Below are 16,048 nucleotides of genomic sequence, written 5' to 3' on the forward strand. Positions count from 1 at the left end.
AAGTTGGCTCTGGAAGGTTTTTTGTTGGGACCTGGTTTGTGCCACCTTGACTGAATGAGTTCGGAACAAGGAACCAATGATTTGGCTAGCAAGCTTTTGTTCTCGGGGTCCCAGGCAGCCTCTGTCCCTGCCCAGGACCTACCTATGTGCGATGGCCAGCAGCATGCATCCATCCACCGGCCTCCGTGTCAGACAGTGTTCCAGGTCCCGTCGGAGACGCACCCACAGTAGGGGCGGGAATCGCAGTACCTCCTTGCTGGGGGGAGTCCAGTCCTGGTACACAGCCTGCAGGACCTCATCATCCAAGGACAACACATCTTTCAGCTCCGCCTCTGAGAGACCATGCCTGGGGAGAGAGGGCACAACACACTGACCTCTGTATGGGGAAGATGCGTGAGGGGAACCTTGAGCAGACATCTTTCAGCAGGGAACTCAGGATCGGTGTTTAGATAGCATCCCAAGGGTACCAGGGCCTGGTTACTGCCCGTCCACCAAGCAGGACCACTGTGACGGTTCTGCTATTTACACATCTGCAGAATGCTGGACCATCCACTCACCAAGCTCACAGGGGTCTCAGCTGGGCGTGGTGGCTCACACCTGTCATTCCAGCAACCCAGAGATGGAGGTCATCCTCAGCTATATAGTGAGTTCCAGGTCAACCTGGGCTACATGAGGTTCAGTCTCAAATTTTTCAGAAAGGGCTGAAGAGACGGCTCTGCAGTTAAGATAATTTCCTGGTCCTCCAGAGAAGCCACATTTGCATCCCAGCACCATGTCTGGTGGCTCACAACCGTGCACAGACACACAGACACACAAATAAAAGTAATTAAAAATAAAAATGGAGGCTGGAGAGATGGCTCAGTGGTTAATAGTGCTTGCTGCTCTTACTGAGGACCCAAGTTCAGTTCCCAGCACTCATGTCAGGCAGCTCACAACCTTCTGGAACGCTAGCTCCAGAGGATCTGACACCTCTAGCCTCCAAGTGCGCCTACACACAATTGCACATACCCTCCCCGCATATACACATATTTAAAATAATAAAAATATGTCAAAATAATTTAAAATAGGGGGGCTGGAGAGATGGCTCAGTGGTTAAGAACACTGGTTGTTCTTTCAGAAGACCCGGGTTCAAATCCCAGCACCCACATGGCAGCTAACAACTGTCTGTAACTCCAGTTCCAGGGAATCTGACAGCTTCTTCTGACCGCTGTGAGCATTGCATGACACGGTGCACTTACCTACATGTAGGCAATGCATGCATACACATAAAATAGAAATAATAAATAGAATTTTAAAATGTTTTAAATACAATTAAAAAAGACCAGAGATGATAAGCTGGGACATATGAACTTAGTATGCATAGCATATATGCATGCATTGTATCCTTCATGTGGTGTATGAAGTCCATGGCAGGCATGGATTCTAAAATGCATTCTATTGGGCTGGTGCTGTGGCTCAGCAGGTAAAAGCATTTGCTACCAAGACTAATGACCTGAATTTAATTACTGGAACCTACATGGTAGAAAGAGAGATCCAACTTCTGAAAGTTGCCCTCCAACCTCCACACTGTGGAGATGTGTGAAGGGCAACTCCCCCTCTGTGGGATGTGTTTCCACACACAAATAAATTATAATTTAAAAAATTAAATTTATTGGCTGGGCATTGTGGCACATACCTTTAATCCCAACATTCAGGAAGTAGCAGCAGGTAGATCTCCATGATTTTGAAGTCAGCCTGGCCTACACATCAAATTCCAGTCAGCCAGGGCTACATAGTCAGATCTTACCTCAAAAATATTAAAATTTATTGCTGGGTGTGGTGGTGTACACCTTTAATCTCAGCACTTGGGAGGCAGAGGCAGATAGATCTCTGTGAGCTCAAGGCCAGCCTGGTCTACATAGTGAGTTCCAGGTCACCTGGGGCTACAGGGAGACCCTGTCTCAAAAAGACCAAATTTTTTAAAAATTTATTACATTGTATTAATATATGAATAGTTAGATTAATTATTATTACTATATTATCAATATATGCTATACATATTAGTGATATAGTATGTTGGTTGTAATATATTGTTGCTATGCTACCAATATTGTATGTCAATTATGTGAATATATTATGCCATATTAATCACAACACATTGTTCATTAGTTGAATATTGTGCTACGTGACAGTATTACTGCTAGACTAATATATGCCATATCATTATACAATGAGTAACCAAATGGCTGTATACTGTAGAGTACTATATACTGTGTACATGCACACAGAGTTCTCTGGGTGAGCTGCCCTCTGCACACTACACTGCTGAGCAGGAGCCTGGTCACTGCAGAGACAGAGGCAGGTGGATCTGTGAGTGGGAGGCCAGCCGGTTGCAAGTGAGTTCCAGGCCAGCCAGGGCTGTATACTAAGATCATGACTCGAAACAAAAATAAACATTTATTTTCAGGGCTAGAGAGATGGCTCAGCAGTTAAGAACACTGACTGTTCTTGCAGAAGATCCGAGTTCAAATCCCAGCACCCATATGGCAGCTAACAACTGTCTGTAACTCCAGTTCTAGGGGATCCGACAGCCTCTTCTGACCTCTGTGGGCACTGCATGATACAGGTGCACTTACCTACACACAGGGAATACATGCATACATATAAAATAAAAATAATAGAGCCGGGCATGGTGGCGCATGCCTTTAATCCCAGCACTCGGAAGGCAGAGGCAGGTGGTTCTCTGTGAGTTCAAGGCCAGCCTGGTCTACATAGTGAGTTCCAGGACAGCTGGGGCTACAGGGAGACCCTGTCTCAAAAAAGACCAAAAAATAAAAATAAAAATAAAAAATAAATAAAAATTTAAAAAACAAAAAACACTTATTTTCTTTTTAAATGTGTGTGTGTAAGTGTGCATGTGTGTGTGTTTGCGTGCATGTGTATGTGTGTGTGTGTGTTTTGGCTCAAGGAGGCCAGAAGACGGTGTTGGATCTCCTGGAGCTGGAGTTACAAGTGGTTGTGAGCTGCCCAACATGGGTTCTGGGAGACAAACTTGGGTTCTCTGCAAGAGCAGTACGAGTTTTTAACCACCGAGCCATCTCCAGCCCCAGGAGCCCTGCACTGTAAATGTATCTCTGCACTACCCTGCCACACATCACTGCCTTGTGTAGACAACGTATATTTGCAGGGACATGCGACAACTCTGATCTTCTCCAGGTGTCACCTTCACGTACCACCTCCAAGGGGGCCGCAGGAGGGTGAGTCTCCGCTGCATGGAGAGCCGATTAGTTTCTGCCTCCTTGGATTTGGGCATTGGGAGTCAGACAACGAGCCGGTAGGATGGTACCCGGCTCCTGATAAATGAATTGATGGTACTATGAAGCTTCAGGGTTGGGTGGGAAGACTAGAGAAGCCTGTGTTCAAAGAGAACTCAGAGGCAGGGTGGGGGGGGTTGAGAAGCTGATGCCCAGTACTTTCTGGTTTCCATAACAACTTGGCTTCCTCCACATAGACTTCCCATGTAGACTGATGCCACTGTCTACTGGAGAGCACCCCACAGGGTGACACTGTACAGAGTCCAAGCTTGTTGAGGAGTGTGTGTTAGAGCCTTGAATCTAGGCCCCATCTCCAGAAGCAGCCAGAGGGCTGTGCTTCCTGATTTCACACTGCAATTAAGCCCTTATTTCTTTTTGTTTGTTTACTGATTTTGCAACAGTCTTACTCTGTAGCCCAGGCTGGCCTTGGACCTCACTAACATCCTGCCTCAACCTCTTGAGTTTTGGGATGACAGATGTGCACTGTCATGTCCAGCAGACTCATTTCTTATTTCTTTGCTTTTTGTTTTTCCATGTATGTGTATGTATGTTTGCATGTGTAGGTGATTGTGTACACATATGTGTGTGTGGGGTATGCACATGGGTCTCTCAGTCCAATCCAGAGCTCGCTGATCTGGCTAGTCTGGCTAGCCAGCTTGCTCTGGGGCTACCCCGTGTCTGCCTTTTGAGGCTGGAATGACAGGCTGCCACCAAGCCCACCTGGCATGTGGAGGGTTCCGGTCCCCATGCTTGAGTCAGCACCTTACCCACAGAACTGTCTCCTCAATCTCCAAGCCCTTGTTTCTTCATGTTGGTGAATTGGTTAACTTCCTACACACACAAAATACAAACACACACACACACACACACACACACACACACACACACACCACCCCAGCTGGGCTGATCACCGCCATCTTGAACTTCTGGGAATAAGGATCTCTAAGAGCACAGACTGGAAATGAAAACCCATCCCAGCTCCAGATGTGGAGCATGCTTATCATCCCAACTGCTCTGTGGAGACAGGAGAGTCACACATTCAAGGTCAACCTGGGCTACAGAGTGGGTTCAAGACTACCCTGAGCAATTTAGTGAAACCTTATCAATCAATCAATCAATCAACAGAGAGCTGGGGATGTAGCTCGGTGGTAAAGGGCTTTCCTGGTGTGTGTGAGTGCATGGGTTCAGTCCCTCATACTACAGAGAAAGAGGAAGGGAGAGACTGGGGCAGGGAGGGAAGGCGAGCAGGAGGACGAGGAGGACGAGGAGGAGGCCGAGGTGAGAAAGATAAAGGTAAGCCAGGCAGCCAGCTGGTGGTCCAGTGTTTCCAACTGCTTCTTCTGTGTCTCCAACTGCCCTCCAGGAGGCCCAGCTGGGGAGAGACCCAGGCAGATGCTGCTTCCGATGGTGCCCCGGCTCTGCTGCTCAGTATTTCGGCCTTGTCCACACCCCACAGTTCTGAGTGCTGGCTGTTATCTTGGCTTCTTACAGTGACAAGCCTGAGACTGTCATCCCACCAAAGACTCTTTGAATAGCCTCCCTCCTCCATCCCTCCCTCCTCCATCCCTCCCTCCTCTATCCCTCCCTCCTCCATCCCTCCCTCCTCCATCCCTCCTTCCTGCATCCCTCCCTCCTGCATCCCTCCCTCTGCCATCCCTCCCTCCTCCATTCCTCCTTCCTCCATCCCTTCTTCCTCCATCCCTCCCTCCTCCATTCCTCCTTCCTCCATCCCTTCTTCCTCCATCCCTCCCTCCTCCATCCCTCCTTCCTCCATCCCTTCTTCCTCCATCCCTCCCTCCTCCATCCCTCCTTCCTCCATCCCTTCTTCCTCCATCCCTCCCTCCTCCATCCCTCCCTCCTCCATCCCTTCTTCCTCCATCCCTCCCTCCTCCATTCCTACTCCCTCCTTTCCTCCCTTCCATTTTTGTTTTTTTAATATTTATTTTTATTTTATGTGTAGGAGTGTATCGCCTGCATGTATGTGAGTGCACCTGTGTCATGGAATGTCCTTGGAGGTCAGAAGAGGGCATCAGCTCTCCTGGAACTGGAGTTATGAATGGTTGTTAGCCACCTTGTGGGTGCTGGGAACTGAACCTGGGTCCAGAGATTACCCTGCTTCTGCTGCCTAGGTGCTGGGATCAAAGGTGTGCACAATCATTCCTGGCCTCAAAAAAATTTTCTTAGACAGCGTCTGACTATGTGGCCAAGGCAAGCCTGATCCCGCACTGTCTTTCTGCTTCAGCCTCCTGAGCACAGGGATGACAGGTGTGCACCACCACACTCAGCCCCAATTAGTCTTTCTTTCTTTCTTTCTTCTTTTTTTTTTTTTTTTTTTTTGTCTTTTTGAGACAGTCTTTCTCTGTAGCCCCAGCTGTCCTGGACCTCACTGTGTAGACCAGGCTGGCCTTGAACTCACAGAGATCCGCCTGTCTCTGCCTCCTGAGTGCTGGGACTACAGGCATGTGCCACCACACCCAACGTAGTCTTTTTATAAAAAAAATTTTTAATTATTATTTTTATTTTATGTATATGAGTGTATTCCCTGCATGCATGTTTGTCCACCTGTGTTGTGCAGTGCCTGAGGAGGTCAGAGGAGGGCCTTGGATCCCCTGGAACCAGAGTTACGAACAGTTGTTAACTGCCATGTAGGTTCTGGGACTCGAACCCGGGTCCTTTGCAAGAGCAGCCAGTGTTCTTAACTACTGAGTCATCTCTCCAGTCCTTAGTCTTTCTTTTTAAGATTTATTTTTTATTTGCATTACTTATGTGTATGTGTCTGTATGCGTGTAGGCACGTGTGTGTGCAGGTGCCCTCGGAGGCCAGAAGAGGGCATTTGATCCCCTGGAGTTGGAGTCACAAGCAGTAGTAAGCTGTGCGATAAGGGTGCTGGGAACTGAACTCAGGTCCTCTGCAAAAGCAGGCGCTCTTAACCTCTGAGCCATCTCTGTAGCCTGAGTCTTATTATACCAAAAAGTGTGTCCCCTCTGAGCCCCACGGCCTCATTCTTGCCACACCCACTCCACAGCAGTTACTGGTCTCCTGGCCATGTGTCTGAGGGTAGGGCTCCCATTGACACTGGAATGGAATTCTCCTTTTGGCTGGTCCCAGTGCTCAAGGCTGAAATTTCACTTAGATGTGTCTTTGCAATCAAGGCACTAGAAATCTGCTTTTAAAAGATTTCTCTACTGAGCTTGGTGGCTCATGCCTATAATTCCAGCACTGAGGATGCAGAGACTGGGGGATTGCCATGAATTCAATGCCAACCCGGTCTATATAATGAGTTCCAGGCCTGCCAGGGCCACATACAAGATACTGTCTGGAAAAACAAAAACAAAAACAAACCCCCCAAAAACAAGATTTTTCTTGTTCTGAAATCTAGTTTCAGATTTGGCTGCTTTGTTACTAAGGAGAGTTGCCGGTTTCCATTCCACCTGCCGAGTATGGCAGACCAGTGTTCCCTCCCTAGCAGAGAAGGAAGATATGACCAAGATGGACTGGAAGGCTCAGGGGCTGAAGGAGCTTGCTACATAAGCCTGACAATCTGAGTTCCATCCTCAGAGCACCATGTAAAAAGCCTGATGTGGTAATCTGTAATCCCAGCATTTTAGAGTGAGATGGGAGAGGAAAGCGGGAGAATCAGCCAGAGGCTCAAGGAGGGCTAGCCTGGGGTAGGCAGCATGGCAGAAACAAGAGAGACCCTGTCTCAATACGGTGGAAGCCGAGAACCAACCCCTGAAAGCTGTTTCCTGACTTCCACACGAGTGTCCAAGTACGTGCACACATACTAGATACATAAATAAAGTTTAAAAAATGACCAAGGAAGACCAAGCATCACCCAGGTTTCACCCTGAGCAGGAGGTATTGTCATCAACCCAGACAGGACGCTATAGAGTCCAGATGGACATGTAGCCCTGGACAGGCACCTTGCCAGGGATCCAGTAGTCAGGCTGCAGAGTACCCTGCGGAGCTCTTCATGTGGACAAGGACAGCAGAGTGTTTGGAACACAAGCTTCCATGGACTGAATGCCTCCACAAGCTCATGCTAAAATCCCAACTTCCAGGGCTATGGGGATGACTAGGTGGGTAAAATGCCTGCTGTGCAAGCACAAAGACCCAATTCAAATCTCCAGTAGCCATGTAAAGCTGGGTGTGGCAGTGCACACCTGTACCCCAGCACAGTGCAGGAAGAGGCAGGAGGATCCCTGGGGCTCACTGGCTCCCAGTCTAGTGGAAACTGTGAGCTCTGGGTTCAGTGTGACCCTGCAGGAAGATGCCTAAAGTCAACTTCCAGCCTCCACATGCACAGGTGAGTGTGCCTGCACACCACACACATACATACCATATACAGAGACACAGATACACACACGGGCATATACACATACACACACAGAGACACAGAAACATCCAGAGACTTACAGTCACACACAAACACACACACACAGAGACACACAGACACAAGATACACACACAGATGCATATACACACATAGACACACACAGAGACATATACAAACACAAAAATACACATGTACACAGACAGACACATGCACAGAGACACACACAGACATACACACACACATGCATGTACACATAAGACATGAGAATACATGCATGCACACACACATAAGAATCAATCACACACAGGACCCCCAAGTGTGCTCTTTCTCCACCATATGAAAGGTGTCTAGAAGTGAGTCAGCTAGACACTAGGAAGGGTCCCAGGCCACAAGGAGTTGATGCCAAACCCTGACCTTGGCTCCTGGCCTTGATGACAGTGAACCCAGTTCCCCCAGTGCTGCAGGAATGTCTGTTCCAGGACCCCAAAGACACTAAGAACCAGATTCGGGAGACCTTCTATGCAGTAGCATGGTACTTGCATGGAACCTGGCACACCTGCAGACTATATGTCCTCTCCTATTGACAGAGAACCCAACAGAGTGCACTTGGCATACATAGTTATTAGACCACACTGCTTAGAGTAAAACAAGGTTTGCACATACTCAATACAGGTGCAACTTTTTTTTTTTGTCTTTTTGAGACAGGGTCTCCCTGTAACCCCAGCTGGCCTAGAACTCACTATGTAGACCAGGCTGGCTTTGAACTCACAGAGATCCACCTGCCTCTGCCTCCTGAGTACTGGGACTAAAAGCCTGCACTACCACGTCCGGCGACATTATTTTTAGTATTTCCTGGTTTGGGTTTTGTTTTTTTGTTTGTTTGTTTATTTGTTTTTTAATATATATATAAACATATATATTTTGGTCTTTTTGAGGAGGCAGTATTTTTTAATATATTTTATTATTTTTATTTTTTATGTGTGAGTGTATTGCCTGCATGTATGTGAGTGCACCCGTGTCATGCAATGCCACGGAGGTCAGAAGAGGGCTTCAGATTCCCCTGGAACTGGAGTTAAGGACGGTTCATAGCCGCCATGTGGGTGCTGGGAATTGATCCCAGGTCCTCTGCAAGAGCAGTCAGTGCTCTTAACCGTGGAGCCACTCTCCAACCCCTGTTTATGAGCCAGGGTCTCATGTAGCCAAGGCTGGCCTCAAGTTCACTATGTGTCTGAACATAACACTGAACTCTCAGTCCTTGTACACCCATCTCCTGGGATGGCAGGTGTGCTCCACCGTACCCAGTTTATATGGTGCTGGGGATGGAACCCAGGGCTTTGTGCATGCTAGGGAAGTGCTCCACCAACTGAGCCACAAGCACCCGACCAACTGAGCCCCAAGCACTCTACATACTGAACTACAAGCAGTCTACCAAATGAGCCTCAGTACTTTCTGAATATTTTGAACCAGCAGTTGGTTGAATCTGTGGATGTGGAACCCTTACCTAAAGAGAGCTGACTGGCTATTTCTCTTATCAATGAGACCCAGCCTGTGGCACTCTGTCATAGCAACACAAATGGACTATGACAGAAACCAAAAAGATCTGGCCATGGTCATGGTTTGAGTCTGAAATGTCCCCCACAGACTCATGTGTCTGAATGCCTGGTCCCCAGCAGATGGTGTTGTTTGGGGAGGTTGCTGCCTGGCTGGTAGAAGTTGCTAGGGGCAGGCCTTGAAACGCTGTACTTGCTTCTGATGGCTACCTGGGGTCTCTGCTTTCCATCTGCCCTTGTGGGGAACCCCCAGCCATGTGCTTCCACTACCATGAACCCCTCTTTTCCTTCTTTCCATGACGAACCAAAAGTTCTGAAACCGTGAGCCAAAATAAACGTCGTCTCCTTTACGTTGTAGCTGGGTATTTTTCAGAGTGACAACTGAGTCACACACGCTTAATGTGGTTCCTGGGTGGGACAGGAAGGACTGCTGTGAGGGACCAGGTGGAGACAGTGGGCACACTCTTATTATTGGACTGGATACATAACCCAAATGCTAGTTATTTACAGTCAGTAAACGCCAGGCACATGCATGGGGACCTGAGTCTAGCACTCACATAAACCAGCACTTTGGAGGTAGAGATGGAGGCAGTGGATCTCTGTAAGATCGAAGCCAGCCTGGCAAGTCCAGACCATCTGGGCTACAGGGAGACTCTGACTCAAAAAGACAAAAAAAGGGGGGGAGTGGTGGTGTGCACCTGTGACCCCAGCACTGAGGAGGTAGAGCACTATGGCACAGCCTGGCCTGCTTGGTGAACTCAAGGTAACGGGAGACCGTGATTCAGAAAAAACAGTGGGTAGTACCTGAGGACATGCCCACAGTCCTACTTCTACACACATTTATTATGAACTGAGCAGAAAATATTATTGTGCCTGTGCTGACTTACTAAACTTTACAACTGTCCTGTGGTGATCTGGGGTTCAGACTTTCCTGCTTTGTGAAATATCTAAGAGGAAAAGAAATAACTCTGACAGTGATGGCTGAGATGGCTCAGGAAGACATGCACCATGTGCTCACGGCCGAGAGGAGCCCCAGACTTGGACAGGTCTGTGGACTCATGGATCGACAGAGAGATGAACACATGAATAGAGATGACAGTAAGGAGGACATAGAAGAGACAGAAGGTTCACAGTATAGGTGAGAAATGACAGATGACGGAGAGATGAAACACAGAGAGAACTCAGTGGGAAACTGACGGTTCTATGGAAAAGCAGATCTCCACTCAGACCACTTCTGGCCTCAGGGGACACATTAGGGTATTCTAGGTGATCCAGTGGGGGATACCAGTAGGCCCTGGTGAGCAAATGCCAGGATGCTACTCAGCCCCCATGCAGAAAATGGTGGGCTGAGGTTGAGGTCTTTGCACTATTGGTTTTTTGAGACAGCGTCTCCTTGTAGCCCCAGATGGCCTGGACTTGATATAGTATGTAGACCCGACTGGCACCGATCTCACAGAGATTCACCAGCTTCTGCCTTTCAAGTGCTGGGATTAAAGGTGTATACCACCACACTCAGCTTCTTTGCACTATCCTTGAAATCACTTATAAATTTCAATTTCTTTCTTTCTTTCTTTTTCTTTCTTTCTCTTTCTTTCTTTCTTTTTTGACAGGGTCTCCCTAGTAACAGCCCTCCTGGAAGTCAAAATGTGAACCAGGGTGGCCTGGACCGCACAGAGATCTAGCTGCACCTGCCTCCAGAGGGCTGTGATTAAAGGCGCATGCCACCATGCCCAGCATAAATTCTGAATTATTTCTAAGAGCTGGACATGGCAGGCACACTTTTAATCCCAGCACTCGGACGGCAGAAGGAGAAAGCTCTTGAATTGATGTCAGCCTGAGTTACACAGCAAGAACCCCATTTCAAAGTAAGTCAGAAAAGGGCAGCTTAGTGGTGGAGCCCTTGCCTAACATGCACAGGCCCTGGGTTCCATCCAAGTGCCCCAGAAAGGAAAGCAAGAGGGGCTGGGGAGATGGCTCAGCACAGAAAGCAGAAGCAGGAGGACCCACATTCCAATCCTCAGCATCTCTGTACAAAGTTGGTGACTGTGAAGACAGGTGGCCTCCGGCCTAGCTCCAGGTTCAGTGAGGCCCAGTTTCAAGGGGCTAAGGCAGAAACGGGACGTAGATAGAGCAGGACAACAATGCCTTTTTCTGGTCTCTGTATCCATTGTTCACGCATGGATGTGCACATACACCACACACATGTGCCTGCCTATACCACACTCACCCCCCAAAAGGGGGAGGGAGGCTGAGAAATGGTTCAGCAGTTAAGAACGGTGACTGCTCTTGTAGAGGACTTGGGTTTGGTTCCCAGCACCCACATACTCTCTGTGACTCCAGTTCCAGGGGATTCAACATTTTCTTCTGGCCTCCACAGGCATTGCACACATGGGTGCACTTACATGCATGCAGGCAAAACATTCATACAGATAAAATAAAATAAAAATAACTCAATCAAAATAATTCTTTTAAAGGAAAGAGAAAGGGGAGGAGGACTGATTGGGGAGAAAGGAGACGGAGGAGTGAGGCAGAGACTTACCGGGAAGAAGCAATGTATCCCAGCACATGGGCTACCAGCAGCTGCCCATGGGTGTCCTCCAGGCGGATGCAGAGCTGATGTGTGGCTTCCTCAGCTGAGGTAGCCAAGGGCACAGGTGTGATGAAGGAGGCCCACTTCTGGGCCTCCTCGAAGGCCAGCCTGAGCCGCCCTGGGTGCCCACACTCCGGGAGGCTGGCCCAAAGGACATCCCTCTGACCTGAGCTCAATGTCCTCCTGCCCGAGCCCAGCAGCAGTTGGATGAGCTCCTGCCCTTGGCTGGGAGAGAGGGCCTTCACCTCCCAGAAGGCACTGGGGTCCCTGAGGGTCTGTCGCAAGGTGTTTAACACCTGCTTCCCTGAGCACATGGACAGGATAAGGTGCACCCTAGGGGGACACTTGAGGGGCAGCCAGGGGACCCTCCGAGAATGACTGATGGGATGCAGATCATCCACTGAGTCCAGCAGCAGCACCAGAGACTCGAAGTTCCTACAGGACACGGTATGGAGAAGGGTGTGGAAGAAGGGGACCACTCTAGCATGGGCCTCGAGGACCTGGGCTGGGGGCAGTGGCAGTCCATAGGCCATGCACACCTGGAAGGAGAGGCTCCTGAGGAGGCTCCGGGCATCCAGGCTCATCGTCGATGTCCCCAACACCCTCAGGACAGTCACAGTCTTGTGACCAAGCAGCCCTGGTACCTGCTGGGCCAGCTTGCACATAAGGGAGGTCTTCCCAATGCCTGGTGAGCCAAAGACAACCAAGGGAGTGTGGGCACAGCAGTCATCCTGCCTAAGACGCTGCCCAAGCTGGGCCAGGAGCTCCTGGTGGCCACAGAAAGTCCTGGTGGCCTCTGTGCTCTGCCACAAGTGGTGACGTATGTCCTGGTAGAGCCATCCCAGCTCCTGCCTGGTTGACTCCAGCTCCCGGAGCTGCCCCAGGATCTGATGATTGGTCCTGGCCACAAACTGCTCCCCCAACTCCTTCAGGTAGCGTGCATGAGCCTTATTCTTGGGATTGATCAAGTCACGGCTCCATGGCAGGCGGTATGACTTGAGGGCTCCAGGCTGAACATCCATGATACGTCCCTTGAGGCTGCTGAGAAGGCTCTGGGCGTCGGTGTCCAGGCAGCCATCTGCTAGCTGGTCCACCATCTTCAGGGAACAGTCGCCCAAAATGTGTTTGTTGAGGTCCTGGATCTCTCGGACGAAGACAGTGGCTCCCCGGTCCCCAAGCGCTGAGCTCAGTAGGCCATGCTCTATCTCCCATTCAATGACTGCGGGACAGAGGGAAAAGACTGGTCATTGGGGGTCACTGTACCTGCAAGGGATGCTGGGGGGAGACATATCCCAGGGGGACGCTGGCTCTCAAGTTTGACATATGAGAAAGCAACCTGGGGAGGCCCCCTGACGTCTTACTTGGGCTTCCACATGCATACATCTGAATGCTCCCATGCATATAACACACAGAAGCCAAACACAAAAGGCCACTGTATTAGTCACTGTTCTGTTGCTGTGATAGAAACACTGACCCAAGCAATTTATAGAAGGAAGGGTTTATTTGCACTTATGGTTCCAGGGGAATTACAGTCCGTCATGGCAGGGAGGCATGGGGGCTGGAGGTGGCTGGAGCAGGAGCAGCAGAAGCTAAGCTCTCACATCATCACGCAGGCACAGAAGCAGAGAACGACTGGAGATCTGGCCAGGCTTAAGAACTCTCTAAGCCCACCCCCAGTGACGTGCTTCCTCCAGGATAGCCACACCTTCTAAAACCTCCCCAAACAGCACCACCAACTGGGGACCAAATGTCCAAATACTTGGAGCCTATGGGGGACATTTTCATTCAAACCATCACAGCCACATAGTGAGTAGCTGGGCAGGCTGCATACTTGTAGTCTCAGCACTCGAGAGGTTAAGGCACGTGAATTGCAAGTGTGAGGCCAGCCTTGGCTACAAAGCAATTTCTTATATATTTTTAAAAATATTTTTTTAGAAGCATTTCATTACAGCTTTAACATACTCAATAACAGTTTCTAGAGCAAAGATACATCTCTTTCAAAAGTGGTTATAAAATTGTTAGGTTTGCTGTTGAATTAATGCAGTTATACAATATTGAACTCAGTATAAGCCCTGTAAGATATAAAATTGAATGAGATTTTAACCTTTAAAAAAGATCTCCATTTCATTTTAGAATATATTGTTCCTTGCAGAAAGATTCATTGTTTTTACTACTAACACTGAGATGTTGGCACATGCATCTCTAATCTGTATGCATCTGACAATACTAGTTTTTTAAAAGCTTTTGAAGCATGGCATGGTGGAGCATACCTTTAATCCTAGCACTTGGTAGGCAGAGGCAGGGTTTTTTTTGTTTTTTGTTTTGGGGATTTTTTTTTTTTTTGTCTTTTTGAGACAGGGTCTCCCTGTAGCCCCAGCTGTCCTGGAACTCACTATGTAGACCAGGCTGGCCTTGAACTCACAGAGATCCACCTGCCTCTGCCTCCTGAGTGCGGGATTAAAGGCATGTGCCACCACGCCCGGCATTCAATGGTAATGTTTATCACTTCTACTAATTAACATGACATAAATTTTTTTTACACTTATTTATTTTGTGTGTGTGATGGGGTATATTTGTGGGCGTATGGGCATCATGGTACACATGTGGAACCATCTCACTGGACCAGTATAAAGTTCTTAGCCAGCCAGGGGTGGTGGTGGCACACTCCTTTAATCCCAGCACTTGGGAGGCCGAGGCAGGCAGATCTCTGTGAGTTCAAGGCCAGCCTGGTCTACACAGTGAGTTCCTGGTCAGTTGGGGCTACAGGGAACTCTGTCTCAGAAAGACCAAAAAAAACAAAATGTTCTGAGCCGGCCTGAGCTACATAGAGGGACCCTGCCTCAAAAGAAAAAGAAAACAAAAGTAAAATAAAAGAAATCACAGAATGTCTGACCCCCATTGAGAGGAAAATGTTCAACACAGGCCAATTCAGAGACAGCAGATCAGGGGCTTGAGGGAGGGGAGTGGGAGCTATTGCTCCACCGAGACAGGGCCTCCTACTGCAGTAACAGAATGATGTTCTGGAACATAACAAAGGGGCCAGTGCACAGTATGGTGAATGTTAAATGCCCCTAATTGATCACTTCACAAATGTGGCTCCCAGCTATGTGAATTTCACCTCACTGTGTGGAATGTCTCCCTCAGACACTCAATTTACAAGCAGGGAGTTTGTGCCAGCCTCCGCTCACCACATGGGGAGAGACACTAGTGAATGAACAACCAACCACTCCTTCCCAGAGGGGGCCTGCAAAGGCAGGGAGGCAGGATGGGGAGTTTTTACTGATTACAGTTTTAAAGTCTTATTTTCCAGCTGGGTAGAAAACAACACCTCATTTTCTAAGAAGAAGACATCAACAGGCCAGACAGGTCTATGTCACAGGCATTTGGGCATGGCAGCAAGAGTGCAGACAACACCAAACCAATGCACCTGAGCATGTGCCAATAAAACTTTATTTATAAACACAAGCAATGGGCCAGATGTGGCCCTTGGACTCTGGCCTGCTGACCCCTGTCCCAGAGTGTGTGGTAGCTGCCTTAAGACTCTTTAAAAAATTGTTTTTTTTGCTGGGTGTGGTGGCTCACACCCTTAATCCCAGCACACAGGAGGCAGGTGGATCTCTGTGATGGAGGCTACCCAGGGCTACAGGGAGACCCTGTCTAAAAATATATTTATTGGGTTCTGCTTTCCTGGGTCTGCAGGACCCGCAAGCCTCTCCCACCCACAGGCTCCTCTTTCCCCGGTAAGTGCCCTCTGTGCCGTGACTCCCCCAGCCTCACTCACCCTCCCATCTCCCCCGCCGTTCTCTCCTCCTAACCTGGGTCCTGTCCCATTCCTTGTCTTGGCGTCCCAGACACCTGGGGAACCACCACTGCTTCCTGATCCTTTGCATCCACAGCAACTCAGTTCCTCCTCAGGTCCCCAGGAACACTCTGGGCCTGGCCCCACCCTCACCTCCCTCTGCCTCCCTGGGTCTGCACAACTGGCCAGCCTCTTTCCTGGATGCCAGGGGCTGACCTTTCCTCTTCCTGATCCTTTGCATTCAGACCAACCCAGCTCCTTAGTGCAGTCCCCAGGAGCCCTTGGGGCCTCTTCCCACCCCAATCTCCCTTTGCATCTCTGGGTGGCACAGCCACCAGCTGCCCAAAACCAGCATCTTTCCTGGGCCTGGTTCCCAAGCCAGTCCAACCCCCAAATTCCTGAGGCCAAAATCTTTCCTGGAGGGATCCAGACCTTAGGAGAAAGGCTGAGAGCATCTGATCCTCATCTGACTTGGGCCTC

The 16,048-nt window shown here is 49.1% G+C and overlaps 1 protein-coding gene across 1 annotated transcript in view; it reads right to left on the bottom strand.

The window, feature by feature from the left end:
• The window catches only part of Nwd1 (NACHT and WD repeat domain containing 1), a 96,846-nt gene that overhangs the window by 46,576 nt on the left and 34,222 nt on the right, over positions 1 to 16,048 (bottom strand). The window contains exons 6-7 of the mRNA XM_008824646.2: positions 11,719 to 12,988; positions 143 to 346 (exon numbers count right to left, since the gene is read on the bottom strand). Of these exons, the coding sequence (XP_008822868.1) occupies positions 143 to 346; positions 11,719 to 12,988 (1,474 nt within the window). The remainder of the gene's footprint in view (positions 1 to 142; positions 347 to 11,718; positions 12,989 to 16,048) is intronic.

The sequence above is a fragment of the Nannospalax galili genome, unplaced genomic scaffold (assembly GCF_000622305.1).
Source record: "Nannospalax galili isolate Female #2095 unplaced genomic scaffold, S.galili_v1.0 scaffold529, whole genome shotgun sequence".
Classification (NCBI taxonomy): domain Eukaryota; kingdom Metazoa; phylum Chordata; class Mammalia; order Rodentia; family Spalacidae; genus Nannospalax; species Nannospalax galili.